Raw genomic sequence first — 16,700 nt, forward strand, 5'->3', positions numbered from 1 at the left:
AAAAAGTGAAAGTGGATACAATTGGTCTCTTGGGCTGCCATTGGAGTCTGTGGTGTCTGAAATTGTTATTAATAACAATTTATGGAAATTGGTAGTTTCTGTGAAGCATAAGAGCTAAAGGGAAAGTCAAATTCTTAATGGTTCCCAGGAGGCTGTCTATGAAAGGAGGGCCCAGTAGAATTGTTTTTCTATGTTAAATCCAGAGTTTGTTTAATGAAATCTGATTTAACAAAAGCACTATTAGAATTTTTGCAGAGCTGATTGCTTATTTTCTTAGGAATACGCTCTGATTGGTCTAGAGAAAGAAATGATTTCTAGATGAATTAAAAAAAAAAGAATTGTTCCACCCCACCTCATCTCTTTTTATCTTTTGCAAAAAAAAAACAACATCAGGAGTCTATTTCTCTTTCTATAATGAGGATTCTTAACCATTTAATCTGGTTTTGTGAACTTATTCTTTAATAATTATTTCAATATAATTCATTGCTTGTCTAATCCTTTGTATTTATTGTATTTCGTTAATTTAAGAATATTAATATGAGAAGGGAACTAAGTATATACGCAGATATAACACTGTAGTTGGACTTAGAAAGAACTTTGTTTAAATATAATACAAACAGTATCTGTAAGGTCCCTGGTAAGTTTCTTAACCTCTATCTTTCACAGTTTCTTTTTCTGTAAAATAAATATAGTCATAGAACTTACCTTCCAGGATTGTTATGATGATAAGATCAAACAATAATTGTAAAGTACTTTGCAAATCTTAAAGCATCATATAATACTATTAGTTTTTAATTATAATATTACTATTATTATGGATTCCATATGCTTCATCATATTACCAAAGAGGTCAATAACATAAAAAATTTAAAATCCCTACCTTCATATTTTATGATCTATAGTTATCCTTTCCACTTTGTGATTTTATCCATTATGGGTCAATGTTAGAAATTAAATGGAAATTTGAGAAGAGTTTTGCAGTCACTGAAAACATACAAAGATTAGCAGATGCCAAAGAAAAAGAAATTGAGAAATACATAAAATATATGTCTAGTTTTGTATATTGATGCTTTTTTATCTTTTAATATAATAATTCAGATTTCTTCTCTGGAAGGAAAGACCAAAAAATTTTACCTGGATTTTCCAAATCATGGGGGCACTGTCTCCCTAATTCTCCTAATGTAGAATAAAGAACTATACTATTGGTGTTGTTCTTGTAACTTCATTCTCAAAGACCAATGACCAAGAGCAAACAGAAACAAGAAATAGGGATTAGAAAAAGGCCAGAGGATTGGGCTGGGAATTGTCATGCCTTATTTCAAAATAGAGTTTATGTTTATATTACACCAGGTTTCTCATAAGAGAAGCTAGAATAATTAGGGGGAAAATTAGAAGGGTTCCTACAATACCTCCCTCAAATAATGCCTCAAGTTTGTCCATTACTTTTAAAAATGTTTCTAAGACAAAGATATAAACAGTTTTTGTAAATTATGATACATTAAATTGCTCACAAGTAAGTGAGATACACTATTGAGGTGCGCTAAAGTGTCCCTAAGAGGAGACGAGGGTCAGAAGGAAGGGGCTCAATGAAAAAAATGTATATTTTATTATAGCTTTTTATTGATAAAACATATGCATGGGTAATTTCTCAACCTTGACCTGTGCAAAAACTTCTGTTCCAATTTTTCTCCATCTTCCGTCCACTCCCTCTCCTAGATGGCAGGTAGTCCCATACATGCGCAATATGTTAAAGTATATGTTAAATACAATATATGTGTACATATTTATACAGTTATCTTGCTGCACAAGAAAAAATTGGATTTAGAAAAAAAGGTAAAAATAACTTGAGAAGAAAAAACAAAAAATGCAAGCAAACAATAACAGAAAGAGTAGAAATGCTGTGTTGTGGTGCACACTAATTTCTCAGTGTTCTTTCACTGGATGTAGCTGATTCTGTTCATTACTGATCAATTGGAACTGATTTAGATCCTCTCATTGTTGAAGATAGCCACTTCCATCAGAATTGATCCTCATATAGTATTGTTGTTGAAATGTATAACGATTTCCTGGTTCTGCTCATTTCATTCAGCATCAGTTGATGTCTCTCCAGGCCTTTCTGAAATCATCCTGTTTGTCATTTCTTACAGAACAATAATATTCCATAACATTCATATACCATAGTTTATCTAACCATTCTCCAACTGGTGGGCATCCATTCAATTCCCAGTTTCTAGCCACTACAAAAAGGGCTGCCATTAAAAAAAATATATTTTTAAAGAATCAACAATCTGTAATGGATATAAGCTAGAAGTCTTCCCAGTAAGATCACGCAAAGCAAAGATATCCATTATCACCACCATTATTCAATATTGTAGTAGAAATGCTAGTTATAGAAATGAGAAGAAAAAGAAATTGATGGAGTTAGAATAGTTAATGAGGAAGCAAAACTTTACTTTTCATGGATGTTATGGCATGCTTGGAATTCAGAACTCAAAATTTAAACAAGTGAATGTTAAAATTGTTTTATGTGTAATTTTGAAAATATAAACTATTATTTATAGTAAAGAAATCAATAACCTACAATTCTACCATTTTACTTTTTGCTTTATGATGGATCTTGGTGGCAAATTCTATTATCTTATACTTCTGCTCTTCTGTATTAGTTGATTTTATAAATTGATTTGGATTAATCTTTTTTAACACTAAAACAAAGATTTATATTGATGATATATAGATCTTATTTAACACTGGCATTTAGTTCATTCTACAAATTTATTCTCATAAAATTTAGCTGGGAAGTAGAAGACTAAAATTCAGTTATATCAGTCAATATATAAACATTTATTAAACACTTACTGTGTGAAAGGCACTGGGCTAGTTACCAGGAATACAAAGAATAGAAAAACATCCCAACTTCAAAGGACTCACCTTATAATAAGGAGAATGGCATACTAAAAAGCATGTATACTAGGATGTGATCTCAAAAAGGAAAGTATTAGCAATGAGTAGCATCTAGAAAGCTAAAGGAGGGAGAAATAAACATTTATATTCTCCCTACTATGTGCCAGGCACTATGCTAAATACTTTTTCTTTTAACAAGTATTTTCTCATTTAGTCCTCACAACAATTCTGTCAGGGGCTACTATTATTACTATCATTTATTAGTATTTTTAGTTTATATTATTACTATTATTGGTTGGCAAGTGCTGGGGCTAGATTTAAATCTGGATCTTCCTGACAGTACACCCAGCAATCTTTCTTTTGCATCATAAGCAGCCTTTGGCATTTGAACTGAGACTTGAATGAAGCAGAGAAGCTTGTAGGCGGTGGCAAAGAAGGAGACATTCCATTCAGTTCAGAAAATATTTAAGAAGCTACTATTTGTTAGAAAGGATCTGGTACTAGGGAAACAAAGTAAAAAAAAAATTAGCCATTCCTTGATCTCAATTAGTTTAGATTCTTCTTACATGTCAATATGAAAAGAAAAAAAAAAAGTGGATTGTTATTTCTTTTGTGTTTTTTTTGTTGTTGTTGTTGTTGTTGTTGTTTTGTTTTTTGGTTTGGGAATTGTTATTGGTTTGGAGTTTTTTGAGTTTTTTTTGTTTGTTTGTTTGTTTTGCATTTGCTCAAGAAAACATTTTAGCATTCTATTTCCTAAATATACAATTCTCAAAGAGAACCCCAGAATTTCTTAGTGATAATTATGCTTTCACTTTCCAAAGCAGTATAGCATCATGGCCATGGAAAAGATACCTTTTGTAATGAGAAGTTCATGAGACAGCCCATCATATTTTATCCATTTCTCCAACATCTTTTATTATTAATATTACTTTAGAGTACACTTTTTAAGCTGAATTATTTTGAGGATATCTTAAAAAAGTATTTCAGATGGTAGAAATTAGAATTAAAGATAATTTTGAAAATTCTATAGCTGTAGAATATTTTTTGGCTTAGTCCAAGTATGAAAGAAAAATAGTACAGCTTAAGAGTTAGATAGATTTCTTTTAAACTATCATACTGTTTAGGTATTAAATAACTTACTAGATAAATGGAGAATACTTATTCACATCTCCAATTTCTATCAGTGATTATGGCTTCTAAGTTGGTTCATGTTTTATTCATTATTATACACTTAACTCTTGTCTAATGTGCTTTGTACCAGTCTAAAAGGAATTAAAAAACCTGGAGGACAGGAATCATATAAAAGGCTTAGGATGCTATTGTTCTTTATATTCTTATCACTTTTCATGGCCAATATTTTTAGAGGCTGGAGTAGTTGAGCTATGGCACATCAGTGTTAGTTGTGCTTTACCTTCAGATCATTTCAGTATTTTGCAAATACTTTGATTCTGGCTTTAGCAATTTACCTTGTCCTTACATCAAGTATATGAATTTATTTCTTTTCAAATTCTGGATAAGGAGGCAGTGATAGACAGAGATTGTGACATAGAAGTATTATTTGCAACCAAACTTTATTAAATGTTTGATTTTATCTGTTATAGAACATGAAAAGCAGCGGTTATGCAAGAGTACCGATTATATGAATTTGCATTTCAAAGTAAAATGGTTTTATAATGAATATGTGCGAGAGCTCTCTGCCTTCAAGGATGCTGTTCCTGAATATTCTTTGTAAGTAGTGATTTTTCACTCCTAAATTTTATTCTCAGTACACAAAGATTTAAGTTCACTGAGTTCTCCAGCACTAACTTTCCATTCTCATAGTCTTCTTGTGATTGGAGAAATTTTAGATATTCAGATATGAGCAATCATTTGATTGTCTTTCATAGTTGTTTCTGCTTTGTCTTTTTCATTTAAATATGTCCAATTTAAATGTGATGATCAGATTTATGGTAAGAACTGAATGCATTGTTAAAAATATGAATTAGATTCCTCTAGAGCTAGAATTTAGATTATTCTGAAGTTGAAGAGAGCATATATGAAATCCTTTAAATTATCAGATTGTTTCTTTGTCCTTGCCACATAAGAAAGTACTTAAACAATCAAACTTTTTCACAGTAATTGAAAAAATACATTATTTTAAAAATCCATTAAAACTTTTTAATGGGGAGAAGTAGACTGATATTTGATAAATATATATTTATTTCAGTATGATTCATTTTGAGTGTATTCATTTTTTAAAAAACACACTTTAAAAAGCACACTTAAGAAAATCTTAAAACCTAATTATGTGCAAATGAATTGTTTCTTATGGACCGCAATGTTAACAAGTTTTTTTTTTTTGTTGTTGTTGTTGTTGTTTTGTTTTGTTTTTGTTTTTTTTTAAAAGATGGTTTGAGCCTTTTGTCATTCAGTGGCTTGATGAAAATGAAGATGTATCAATGGAGTTCCTTCATGGTGCTCTAGGAAGAGACAAAAAAGATGGAGTAAGTTTTAATTTCCTGTCTTCAAAATAGTTATTGTCAAAAAAAAATTTTTTTTTAAATAGACCTAATGAGGTTAGTGGTGATGAGGTTAGTGTCAGTCAGAAAGTTGTTAAAATCCCCTTTTGGTCAGCAGAGAGGTTCTTTGTGAAAGAATTAACGAACCTGAAATATTAATTGGCAAAAATGAAAGTTTATTATTGGATAAGAAGCCAGCTGTGCTAAGAGATTGATTTCTTTAGTGGCAAAGTCCTATTAGGGAAATTGAGGCTAACACTGAGAAGAAAATGCCTTTTCAAGTGGGCAGAGTCCTAGCAGCTGCTCTGTACCTTCTGCTAAGAGTGAGTTCAGAAACTGCCCTTAAAAAAAAATCTTTGAGGCTCAGATTTCAGGTTGAAAAGGAAGCCAAAGTTCCCAGGCCTGGATACTTCTTGTTATCTGACTCAGATCTCCAATTGGAATTAATGACACTTCAAAGGGGTGCTTTTTGACCAAGACTTCTAATTGAAACAAAGGGTCTGGCACCCCAAAAGATAACTTATCTGGGGGGACACTCCAAAGGGATCACAGATCAAAAAGGAACACAGTTTCCCTCCCCCTTCAGACCTATTAATTTAATTATTACAGAGAAGTCCCATGGAGGAAAGTTCCTTTAACAATAATGGAGAATTAAAATTAAGTGATTAGTGATGAGTTGAACAACTCCTATTACTTTAAAATTAAATAACAAAGGCAATGGAGTATAGTGAATACAGAGTTATTCAGAGTCAGAAAAACTTTTGTTCAGACTCTGCCTCTAAAACATCCTGGCTGTGTGATCTTGGGTAAGTCCCTTAATCATTCAGTGCCTCAGGCAGTTCTCTTAAGCTACAAATTGGAGAACATACCATTATTTCCATCATCATTAATTTGAATATGAGTTGAACACTGAAGCTCAAGACAACATTGGGTTCCCAAGGACTTATCCCAGAATCCTATGGTAATCTTGAAATCTAGAATTTGGCAAAGGTCCCAAGATGTGGACAAGTGACCTTTCCAATATATTTGGAGAAAATATCATGAGCATGAGCTACCTTTGACATTTATGTGACCATTTAAAGAATATTCTAAGATATTTTAACACTATTCTTCATAACTTCTGTCCAGGAAGTAATGCAATGTTATATAACCAAGACCTTAATTCAGCAAAAAGAAATTTCAAATAGCATAAAATTTTCCTGTTTTATTGGATCCAAAGCAAATTCAAATGGAAGGGACTGACTGTTTTGAAGCAAGCATTTTATTACTGTGGGTTGCAGTTGGATGATATGAGATTCAGCAGTTAATGAATAATGAATCAACTGTCTCAAATGTGCCAGCTCATTGAAATGGTTTCTGCTTTCTCCTTTTTCAGTTCCAGCAGACCTCAGACCATGCCCTCTTCTCTTGCTCTGTAGTAGATGTCTTTGCACAACTTAATCAAAGTTTCGAGATTATCAAGAAATTGGAGTGTCCTAATCCTGAAGCACTATCCCATTTAATGAGAAGATTTGCAAAGGTAGATTAAAAATGGTCAATCCCTTTTTTTTTTAATTTCCCAGTCTGAAATTTCCTCATTTTCTTGATGATTTCCTAAATAATTCTGTTGTGCTGTTGTATCTGAGGCAATAGTCAAATTTCTTTTTTTTTTTTTTATTCATTTTCCCAAATTATCCCCTCCCTTCCTCCACTCCCTCCCCCCGATGGCAGGTAATCCCATACATTTTACATGTGTTAAATATAACCTAGATACAATATATGTGTGTAAATACCATTTTCTTGTTGCACATTAATTATTAGATTCCGAAGGTATAAGTAACCTGGGTAGATAGACAGTAGTGCTAAAATTTACATTCACTTCCCAGTGTTCCTTCTCTGGGTGTAGTTATTTCTGTCCATCATTGATCAACTGGAAGTGAGTTGGATCTTCTTTATGTTGAAGATTTCCACTTCCATCAGAATACATCCTCATACAGTATTGTTGTTGAAGTGTATAGTGATCTTCTGGTTCTTCTCATTTCACTCAGCAACAGTTGATGTAAGTCTCTTCAAGCCTCTCTGTATTCCTCCTGCTGGTCATTTCTTACAGAGCAATAATATTCCATAACCTTCATATACCATAATTTACCCAACCATTCTCCAATTGATGGACATCCATTCAACTTCCAATTTCTAGCTACAACAAAAAGAGCTACCACAAACATTTTGGCACATACAGGTCCCTTTCCACTCTTTAGTAATTCTTTGGGATATAATCCCAATAGCAGCAATGCTGGGTCAAAGGGTATGCACAGTTTGATAACTTTTTGGGCATAGTTCCAAATTGCTCTCCAGAATGGCTGGATTCTTTCACATCTCCACCAACAATGCATTAGTGTCCCAATTTCCCCACATCCCCTCCAACATTTATCATTATTTGTTCCTGTCATCTTAGCCAATCTGACAGGTGTGTAGTGGTATCTCAGAGTTGTCTTAATTTGCATTTCTCTGATCAGTAGTGATTTGGAACACTCTTTCATATGAGTGGAAATAGTTTCAATTTCATCATCTGAGAATTGTCTGTTCATATCCCTTGACCATTTATCAATTGGAGAATGGTTTGGTTTCCTATAAATCTGGGTCAGTTCTCTATATATTTTGGAAATGAGACCTTTGTCAGAACCTTTACTTTTAAAAATATTTTCCTAATTTGTTACTTCCCTTCTAATCTTGTTTGCATTAGTATTGTTTGTACAGAAACTTTTTAGTTTGATGTAATCAAAATCTTCTATTTTGTGATCAATAATGATCTCTAGTTCTCCTCTGGTCATAAATTCCTTCCTCCTCCACAGGTCTGAGAGGTAGACTATTCTCTGTTCCTCTAATCTATTTATTATTTCATTCTTTATGCCTAAATCATGGACCCATTTTGATCTTATCTTGGTATATGGTGTTAAGTGTGGATCCATATCTAATTTCTGCCATATTAATTTCCAGTTTTCCCAACAGTTTCTTCCAAATAATGAATTTTTGTCCCTAATGTTGGTATCTTTGGGTTTGTCAAAGATTAGATTGCTATAGATGTACCCTTTTTTGTCCTTTGTATCTAATCTGTTCCACTGATCTACCGGTCTATTTCTTAGCCAATACCAAATGGTTTTGGTGACTGCTGTTTATAATATAGCTTTAGATCAGGTACACTTAGACCACCTTCCTCTGAGTTTTTTTTCATTAGTTCCCTTGCAATTCTCGACCTTTTATTCTTCCATATTAATTTTGTTGTTATTTTTTCTAGGTCATTAAAATAGTTTCTTGGGAGTCTGATTGGTATAGCACTAAATAAATAGATTAGTTTGGGGAGTATTGTCATCTTTATTATATTCGCTCGGCCTATCCAAGAGCACTGAATGTCTTTCCAATTATTTAAATCTGACTTTATTTTTTTGGCAAGTGTTTTGTAATTTTTCTCATATAATTCCTAACGGCAACAGTCAAATTTCAATTTTTTTTCACAACATAGTATCAACAACTTCAGGGTTTTTTTTTTTGTCCCTCAGCTTCACAGAAGACTATTTCTCTGTTATATACTTGTTATTTTCAAATTATTCAAGTTCACATTCATAAAGAAATTATATAGCAACATTTTTCAGAGATGCAACTTCCCATATTAAAAAAAAATTAACATTTCTATCGCAATGCAACACATGTTTATTAAGACGATCACGATGTACTACTATACAAAGAATGTTGAATGAAAAATTGGGGGTCAAGCCTAAGCTTTGTTAAAATCATAAAATTTGTCTTGCATAAGCCCATATAGATGACTAGTAATAGAACCATGATTTAAACACAGTTCTATTCACTGTTCCTTTTATTCCCCCATATATTTTCTGTAAGACACAAAACCATTGAGTTTATCCTTCAGTTTTCTCATTTGTAAAGTCAAGGAGATTAGATCTTTACAGTTTTTAGCCAGCTCACATTTTGCTTTTCACAGTAGAAAGTAAATGCAGACACACACATACACACACACACACACACACACACACACACACACACACACACACACACACACACACACACAAACTCCTGAAAGAGTTTATAATTCATTGAGGAGTAAAATAAATGCAAAAAATAACGGAAGGGGGAAATTCAGATATAATTCTGTTTAAATTAGTGAAGAATATAAGCACAGAATAGGGAGAAGATTATGCCAACTATAAAAGTTTGAAAAGCCTTCATTGCCCAGATGGGACTTGAAGCTTTAAGGATTCAATCTACTTTGACAGGTAAAGAAAAGAGAAAAAGCATCTCAAGACAGAGAAACAGAATGAATAAATATATTAAAAATTGAAATGATTATGATATATATGGAACTGACTTCATTTGAGCTGAGTGTGTAGAAAAACAGCAGTAATACCTGATATTTGCATAGAACTTTAATCCTAGAAGGAACAGATATGTCAGTTAATGCAAAAATGTACTTGGTCCTTCAAAGTAGTACGGTCAAACTGAAATAGAAACAGGGAACATTGAACTGTACGTAATGATCCCTGGAGGTTGCATATTTACTTAGAAAACCACATCCACAACATAAAACCATATATCATATATATTATATATACACATAAATAAGAATTACAAAGAAACTTCGGGCATTATTTTCTCTAATCTCTGTAACAAGTCCAGGACATAAATACAATAAATATTATTATCCCCATTTGACAGATGAGGAAACTGAGGCTTATAGAAAGAATTGTCCAATGGAGAATGTCCATTCAGAACATTTTCTTCCTAGCTCCTTGTCTAGTGATATTTCTATTATATCTTTCTACATATTTCTATTATATTATCTTTGAAGAGCTAAAGTGGGTATAAATGATGGAAGATCTTGACAAACACATCGAGGAATTTGAATTTGTGATTGTATCATAGGAAGGAAAAAGCATTGAATGTTGTGTTCCAATTCCAGTTCATCCATGTGTTCTTGGTCAAATCTCCAGATCTTTCCAATTCTCAGACTTTTCATCTCTAAACAGGGATTATTATTACTTAACAATACTATTTAACCTATAGTCTGCTATGAAATTAAATGACACAGAAATAAAGGGTTTTGTTAACCATAAAAGTATTTTATTATTTAGGAGTCATCAAACATAGTAGGGAACTGACATAGTGAATGGATTGTTTTAGAAATCCAAGTTTCATTGACTTTTTCCTGATTCCAGGGACATAATGTAGTTCATTGAGATAATCAATGGCTGGATATTTCACCAAATCTTCAGGGAGTTTTCATCTGTAGTCTACTTTTTAATCTGAGAAGCAGCCCTTTGTCCCTCCATATTTGTGCAGATATGATGAGAAGCATGCTCCTCTATTCTTCTACAGTAGCCCCGAAGCATAGGATTTTCTAGGCAGCAGATGTTTCCTAATTTGTAACACACAGATGTTTTGCTACTCCCTTTGCAAGTTAAACACTAGGGGAAAGAACCATTCAAAAAAACCTGAAAGTAAGGCTCCTTATGAGCTAGGTTTAGACTGCCAAGAAGAGAAAGAAATGGAGCAGTTACACATGAATCTGTCTTATTTAGGGGAAAGAAGATCACTTAACTGGAACTTGGGGATCAGCACTCTTCCCTAGTTCTGTTGTTAAGCCCTTAGGTCACCTTGGGTGAGTCATCTGGCTTCTCAAGGTCCTAAATAAGAGAATTTCTAAGATTTCTTCTTTAGGTCCTTTCCCATTCTAATATTTGACGTTCAGAAAGTCAATTGAATCAACAACAACATTTATTGTCAGGAACTATGCCTAGCCCTGGAAATTCAGGTATGAAAGTGAGATGGCCTGTGCACTACAAGATCTTACCTTTTACTAAGAGGATAAAGCTTACTTCCAAATAAGTAAATATGGGGTATGTAACAAAAGGGTGTCCCATGCTAACCCCATATTCTTGTATTTCACTTGGAATAGATTTATACTTCCAATAGATGAACAAATAACATTAGATTTATTATATAATATTATTACATAGTACATTTTATATAATGTATATTATATGCTAAATATTTGCTAAATTCAACAAAGTCAGCTCAGTACATGTTTTTAAGGACCTATTGTATTTATTCCTGTGCAAAGTTGTAGATGTAAAATTTAGGTAAGACACATCCTGGGAGTGACAGAAGACTTCTGAAAGGAGGAGTAGCATTGCCAGATATGTGTATAAGGATCATATTTTTAAAATAATTATAATGGTTCCTAAACTCCACTACAATGTAGGAGAATGGCAATGGGTTAAGTAGAGCATGAAGTTTTTATACTAATAGTACCTGCATTGGTCATGTCTCAAAAAAAAAAAAAAGAATTTTGATTAAAACAAAGTTTCTATTCATTTATCTGGGATCATTTCCATATATACTGGATATACTGCTTAATAACTACACCAAGAAAATGGGCATACCACATTTCAATCCAAAAGGAGAAGTAATATTAGTAGAAGTATTTATTCCCTTTTACATTTTCTACCAGCCATACTGACATTCTTGCTATTCCTTACTTGTCACTCTATCTCTTGACTCAAATTCCTCTCTTCCTACCTCCACCTTCAAGAATCAGTTAAAATTCTACCTTCTGCAGGAGACTCTTCCAGCCCCCTCGGTTGCTTGTGTTATCCTGATTTTTTCATCATACTATGCATAGCATGCTTGTATGCATAATTATATGTTGGGTCTCCTGTTATAATATGAACTGCCTAAGAACAGAGACCATGTATTGAATTTTCCTCCAGTTGTCTCCAGTGCTTATACTGTCTGGCACACAAGAAGCACTTAATAAATGTTTGTTGATCAACTAAAGATGGAAGATACTAGGTATCATCTCACCTAGCCCCTTCATCTTGTTCATGAGGAAGCTGAGATCCAGAAAGAAAATATAATTTACTTATGGGTACACCAGAAGGAAAATGCAGAACCAGTATTTAAACCTAGATCTCTTGTTTCAAAATTCCATTCTCTGTATACTTTATTTGTTCCCTATTGCTTGCTTCCTTCAAACTTCACACTTTGAACTTCCTTCAAAACAATTATCCTAAAATCCCTCTCTGAGTCTATTTTGACTCTTCCTCTGTGCTCTCTGGAATGCCTGTTCCATAGGTAGCACATTTGTTTTTCTGTTAATCATTTCCTTTCCTGTCTTCTACCTTTCGTTGAAACCTGGCTTCCTGGAAATGAAACAGCTTTATTATCTATTCTTTCCACCACTACTTGTAATTTCAACTCTTCTCCAGCTTAACCCCAAATTATTGAATAAGGTGAGAATATTGCACTATTGCAATATTGCTCCCCACTGTCACTTACCTCCACCACCTTCACTCAATAACCTCTCCTTTTTTGAGATTCATTCAGTTCATCACTACAACTCAATCAAAATCCCAGTAATGGTTGCATTCCAACCTCCAGGACACTCCCCATTTTTCCTTACTGAATTTAGTGTCTGTTTCACAATCTTTCTCTCTTCAACTCCTGCCCTCATAATAGGGGAACTCATCAGATTATTTAATACTTCTCCTAGGCTCCCACTTTCTCAATTTACTCATTTCACATGATCTACTCTTCTACCCCACCCCAACTAAACATAGTTAGTCCTATCCTTGACACTGCCATTATTTATAAATGCACCACTTCCATGTTCATGAACTTTGAAATTCCCTTTACCTGAAAAGATAAAAATCTCTTGTCATTTTACCTCTCCCTGTCCCTGAAAACCTCAACTCCTGTATTTCATCCTCCCTGTAACCTCCAATTTCTTGACCTTTCAGTTCTCTTTAATACATCTCACCCCCACTGGTTACATTCTCCTTTCTTTGAATTCAACTCTGCATTGTCTTCTCAAGACTATTACCAGTATTTCATTGCTAAAACTCAAGGTTCTGTTTTCCCCATATCCTGCTTTTGCTCTTATTAAATACTACTGAACAAAGCTGGAAAAAAATCACAAAATTATGTTAGTGGGGTTCATCATAAATTGATGTAAATTCTCTCAAATTGTCCAAAACTGGAAAGCAATCATTTTACACTTTCCTTATTGAACCAAAGGCAGCTGGTGGTAGATAGAACACTGGTTTTGGAATCTAGAAGACATGAGCCCACATTGGTCCTCAGGCACTTCCTGGACAAGTCACTTAACCTCTTATTACCCAAAAAAATGTATCCATTGGAGAAGGAAATAACAAGCCTCTCCAATATCGTTGCCAAGAAAAGCCCAAATGGGGTCACAGAGAATCAGATGTGACCAAAACAACTGAAAAACAGCAATAACAGTTGACTCATCCTTTCACTCATCACTATGATCTTTCCAAAGCTTTTTTTATCCCTCTTCAAACCTTGCAAGCCTTTTCCTTTCCCCAATCTTTTAGTACATAAAGAATCTAGTCCCAGACAAGAATTTAATATCTGGGATTAATGGTAATAAAGATAGGTAATTAGCAGCAAAGCTAGAATTTAATCATGGGTTTTCACAATGCTTGGAAGATAGATAATATAGGTTTTCCATCTCTTAATAAATAATGTCATAGGCAACTATGATGCACTTAGCTATTCTCAGTGGTGACCTAGGACAAATCAAATAGACTTGGGATAGAAAATGCCACATCTAGAGAGAGAACTAGGGAGATTGAATATAGATTCAAGCAGAGTATTTTTACCTCTTTTGTTTGTTTGCTTTTTATTTCTTGTTATTTTTTCTTTTTCATCTAATTTTTCTTACCCAACATGACAATATGGAATTAATATAAGTTTAATTAAATCTGGTTGCTTGCTGTCTTAGGGAGAGGAATGGAGTGGCAGGGGAGAAGAAAAAATTTGGAATGCAAAATTTTACAGAAATGAAGCTCTTTTTACATGTATTTGTAAAAATAAAATATGATTGAGAAAAATTATTAATGTCATAGGCAGGTAAGGTGACATAGTGAATAGAGTCCTAGGCCTGGTATCAGAATGACCTGAGTTCAAATCTGGCCTTCCATACTTCCATACTTCCATAGCTGTGTGACCTGGAACAAATCTTGTTCAACCTCTGTTTGCCTCAGTTTCCTCCACTCTAAAATAGGAATCATAACAGCACCTATCTCACAGAGTTGTGAAGAGGAACAGATGAGATAGTATTTGTAAATATCTTAGTATAATACCCAGCTCACACAAGGACTATTATTGATTATTGAATAGAAGCCTAAACATTTGGCTTTTCTTGTTCAGTCATTTTAGTCATATATGATTCTTCATGACTCCATTTGAGGTATTCTTGGCAAAGATATTGGACTGCTTTGCTATTTCCTTCTCCAGCTCATTTTACAGATGAGGAAACTGAGGCAAAGAGGAGTAAGTGACTTTGTTCAACCTCACACACCCAGTAAGTGGCTGAAGATTTGAACTCAGGTCTTCCTGATTCCTCTGAGCTACTTAGCTACATGTGGCTGTTAGGTGAGCGGCAGGCAAGGGGATTGAGAGTGGGAGTGGGGAATGGAGATGGTGCATACATATTATGTCATTTTTGGCCATAGAAATTGCCTGATTAAAGGCAATGTGCCATAGTGGACAGATAGCAAATATCACAGAAAGACCTGGATCATCCCTTCTGTTTTTGTCACAAGGTGCATGGAAACAAAAAGGGAAAAAAGGCAAAATTTAAAATTGGTTCCTGGTTTCAAAAAAAAATTGCATTCTACTAAGAGATAATATGAAGCAAATAAACATTTAAATAAATTAATGATAATTCAAGAGGTGGTAGAAAGATATGAGGGAAACAAAGACAGGTAAACAGAGACAGAGAAACAGAGGAGGAGAGAGAAAAAAGAGAATCACTTATCCCCCCAGTATTCAAGGCAACTCTTGAATATCAGCAAAGAAAGTGCCAATCTACGTTTGAAGGTGGAATTTATTATCCAAAAACTCTCTACAACATTGAAATCACAGAGGTCATCTTAATCTCTATTGTGATCTTTCATAAGAATTAACATTCTTGTTTGGAGCATGGAGGGAAAAACTATATATATATATATATATATATATATATATATATATATATATATATATATATATATATATATATATAATTTATTTATTCATATAACTGTAACTGAAAACTTAGACTGTGAGCCAAAAGCCTTATCTCACTGATTATACTAACAATACAGCAGGTCAAATAGCTGTTGGTAATGTCAGCATGATACTTAGTGCTTTCCTTATTTTATTGACCTAAAGAAAGTTGTTATTGTTTTAAAAATTGAAAACTGCTCCTCACCCCACACTCTGTCTGCAACTCTACTGAGGCAGCTAAGGTGTAATAGTACATAATATTCTATATCACTTCTCCATTTACTATTGACTGTTAGTGTGGATAAATGGATTTACTTGCTATTTTTTTATTTGTGATGGATTATCTTTGGTAGTATTTGGTCCCTATTTGGTAGTAAATATGTAAACTGGTGCATATAAGTCTTACTCTTCCTCTTAAAAGGAACCAAAAAAATGCTTTCCTTCTAAACTGACTCATTTTCCTAAATAAGAAATTATAGAGATAGTGAATGCAAACAGATATAATTCTACCCCATTCTTCTTCTGGAAGAGTGGAGCAAAGAGTGATTAAGACAAGCATGTAAGTTTACATATTCTGAAGTCATGTATATGGCATAAAAATAAAATACCTCAAAAGCCTCAAAGAAAGAGACATAAGAAAACACTTCACCTTTCTCCTTTGGGGTGGGTGGAAAAGTAGGGCACATAATGTGCATATAGCATCATTTCAGGGTGGGAATATATTGAATGATTTTGCTGAATAATTTTTTCTTTTTCCTTCTTTTAAAAAAAAATCCTTAATTACAAAGAAAGGTTCTTTTGGATGAGGAAAGGGGATGATGGATATAATTTAGACAATAAGAAGTAAATTATGAGTTACTGAAAATGTTCTTATCTGTTTTCTACATCATGACTTTGTCTTTCTTTCACTCCCCATTTCTTTTTCCATCCCTTCCTTCTGCTGCTTTAAATTATGAAACAGATCCAATTTCCTTTATTACCAAATGACATTAGGATTCTAAATGTTGCTTTTCAAATGCTACTATTATTAAGATTAATCAAATTGGGGGCAGCTAGGTGGTGCAGTGGATAGAGCACCAACCCTGAAGTCCGGAGGACCTGAGTTCAAATTCTGCCTCAGACTCTTAATACTTCCTAGCTGTGTGACCCTAGGCAAGTCACTTGACCCTAATTGCCTCAGCAAAAACAAACAAACAAACAAACAAAAAAAAAGTAAATCCATTAGCTGCCTTAGTT

General features: G+C 33.6%; 1 protein-coding gene across 3 annotated transcripts in view; it reads left to right on the forward strand.

Annotated features, from left to right (window-relative positions):
• Nucleotides 1-16,700, forward strand: part of UNC13C (unc-13 homolog C) — a 744,253-nt gene that overhangs the window by 604,299 nt on the left and 123,254 nt on the right. For all 3 annotated transcript variants that reach the window (XM_074294550.1, XM_074294552.1, XM_074294551.1), the window contains 3 exons: nucleotides 4,503-4,629; nucleotides 5,288-5,384; nucleotides 6,775-6,918. In XM_074294550.1, coding sequence (XP_074150651.1) covers nucleotides 4,503-4,629; nucleotides 5,288-5,384; nucleotides 6,775-6,918 — 368 coding nt within the window. The remainder of the gene's footprint in view (nucleotides 1-4,502; nucleotides 4,630-5,287; nucleotides 5,385-6,774; nucleotides 6,919-16,700) is intronic.

Source organism: Sminthopsis crassicaudata, chromosome 2, assembly GCF_048593235.1.
Source record: "Sminthopsis crassicaudata isolate SCR6 chromosome 2, ASM4859323v1, whole genome shotgun sequence".
In the NCBI taxonomy this organism is placed as follows: Eukaryota; Metazoa; Chordata; class Mammalia; order Dasyuromorphia; family Dasyuridae; genus Sminthopsis; species Sminthopsis crassicaudata.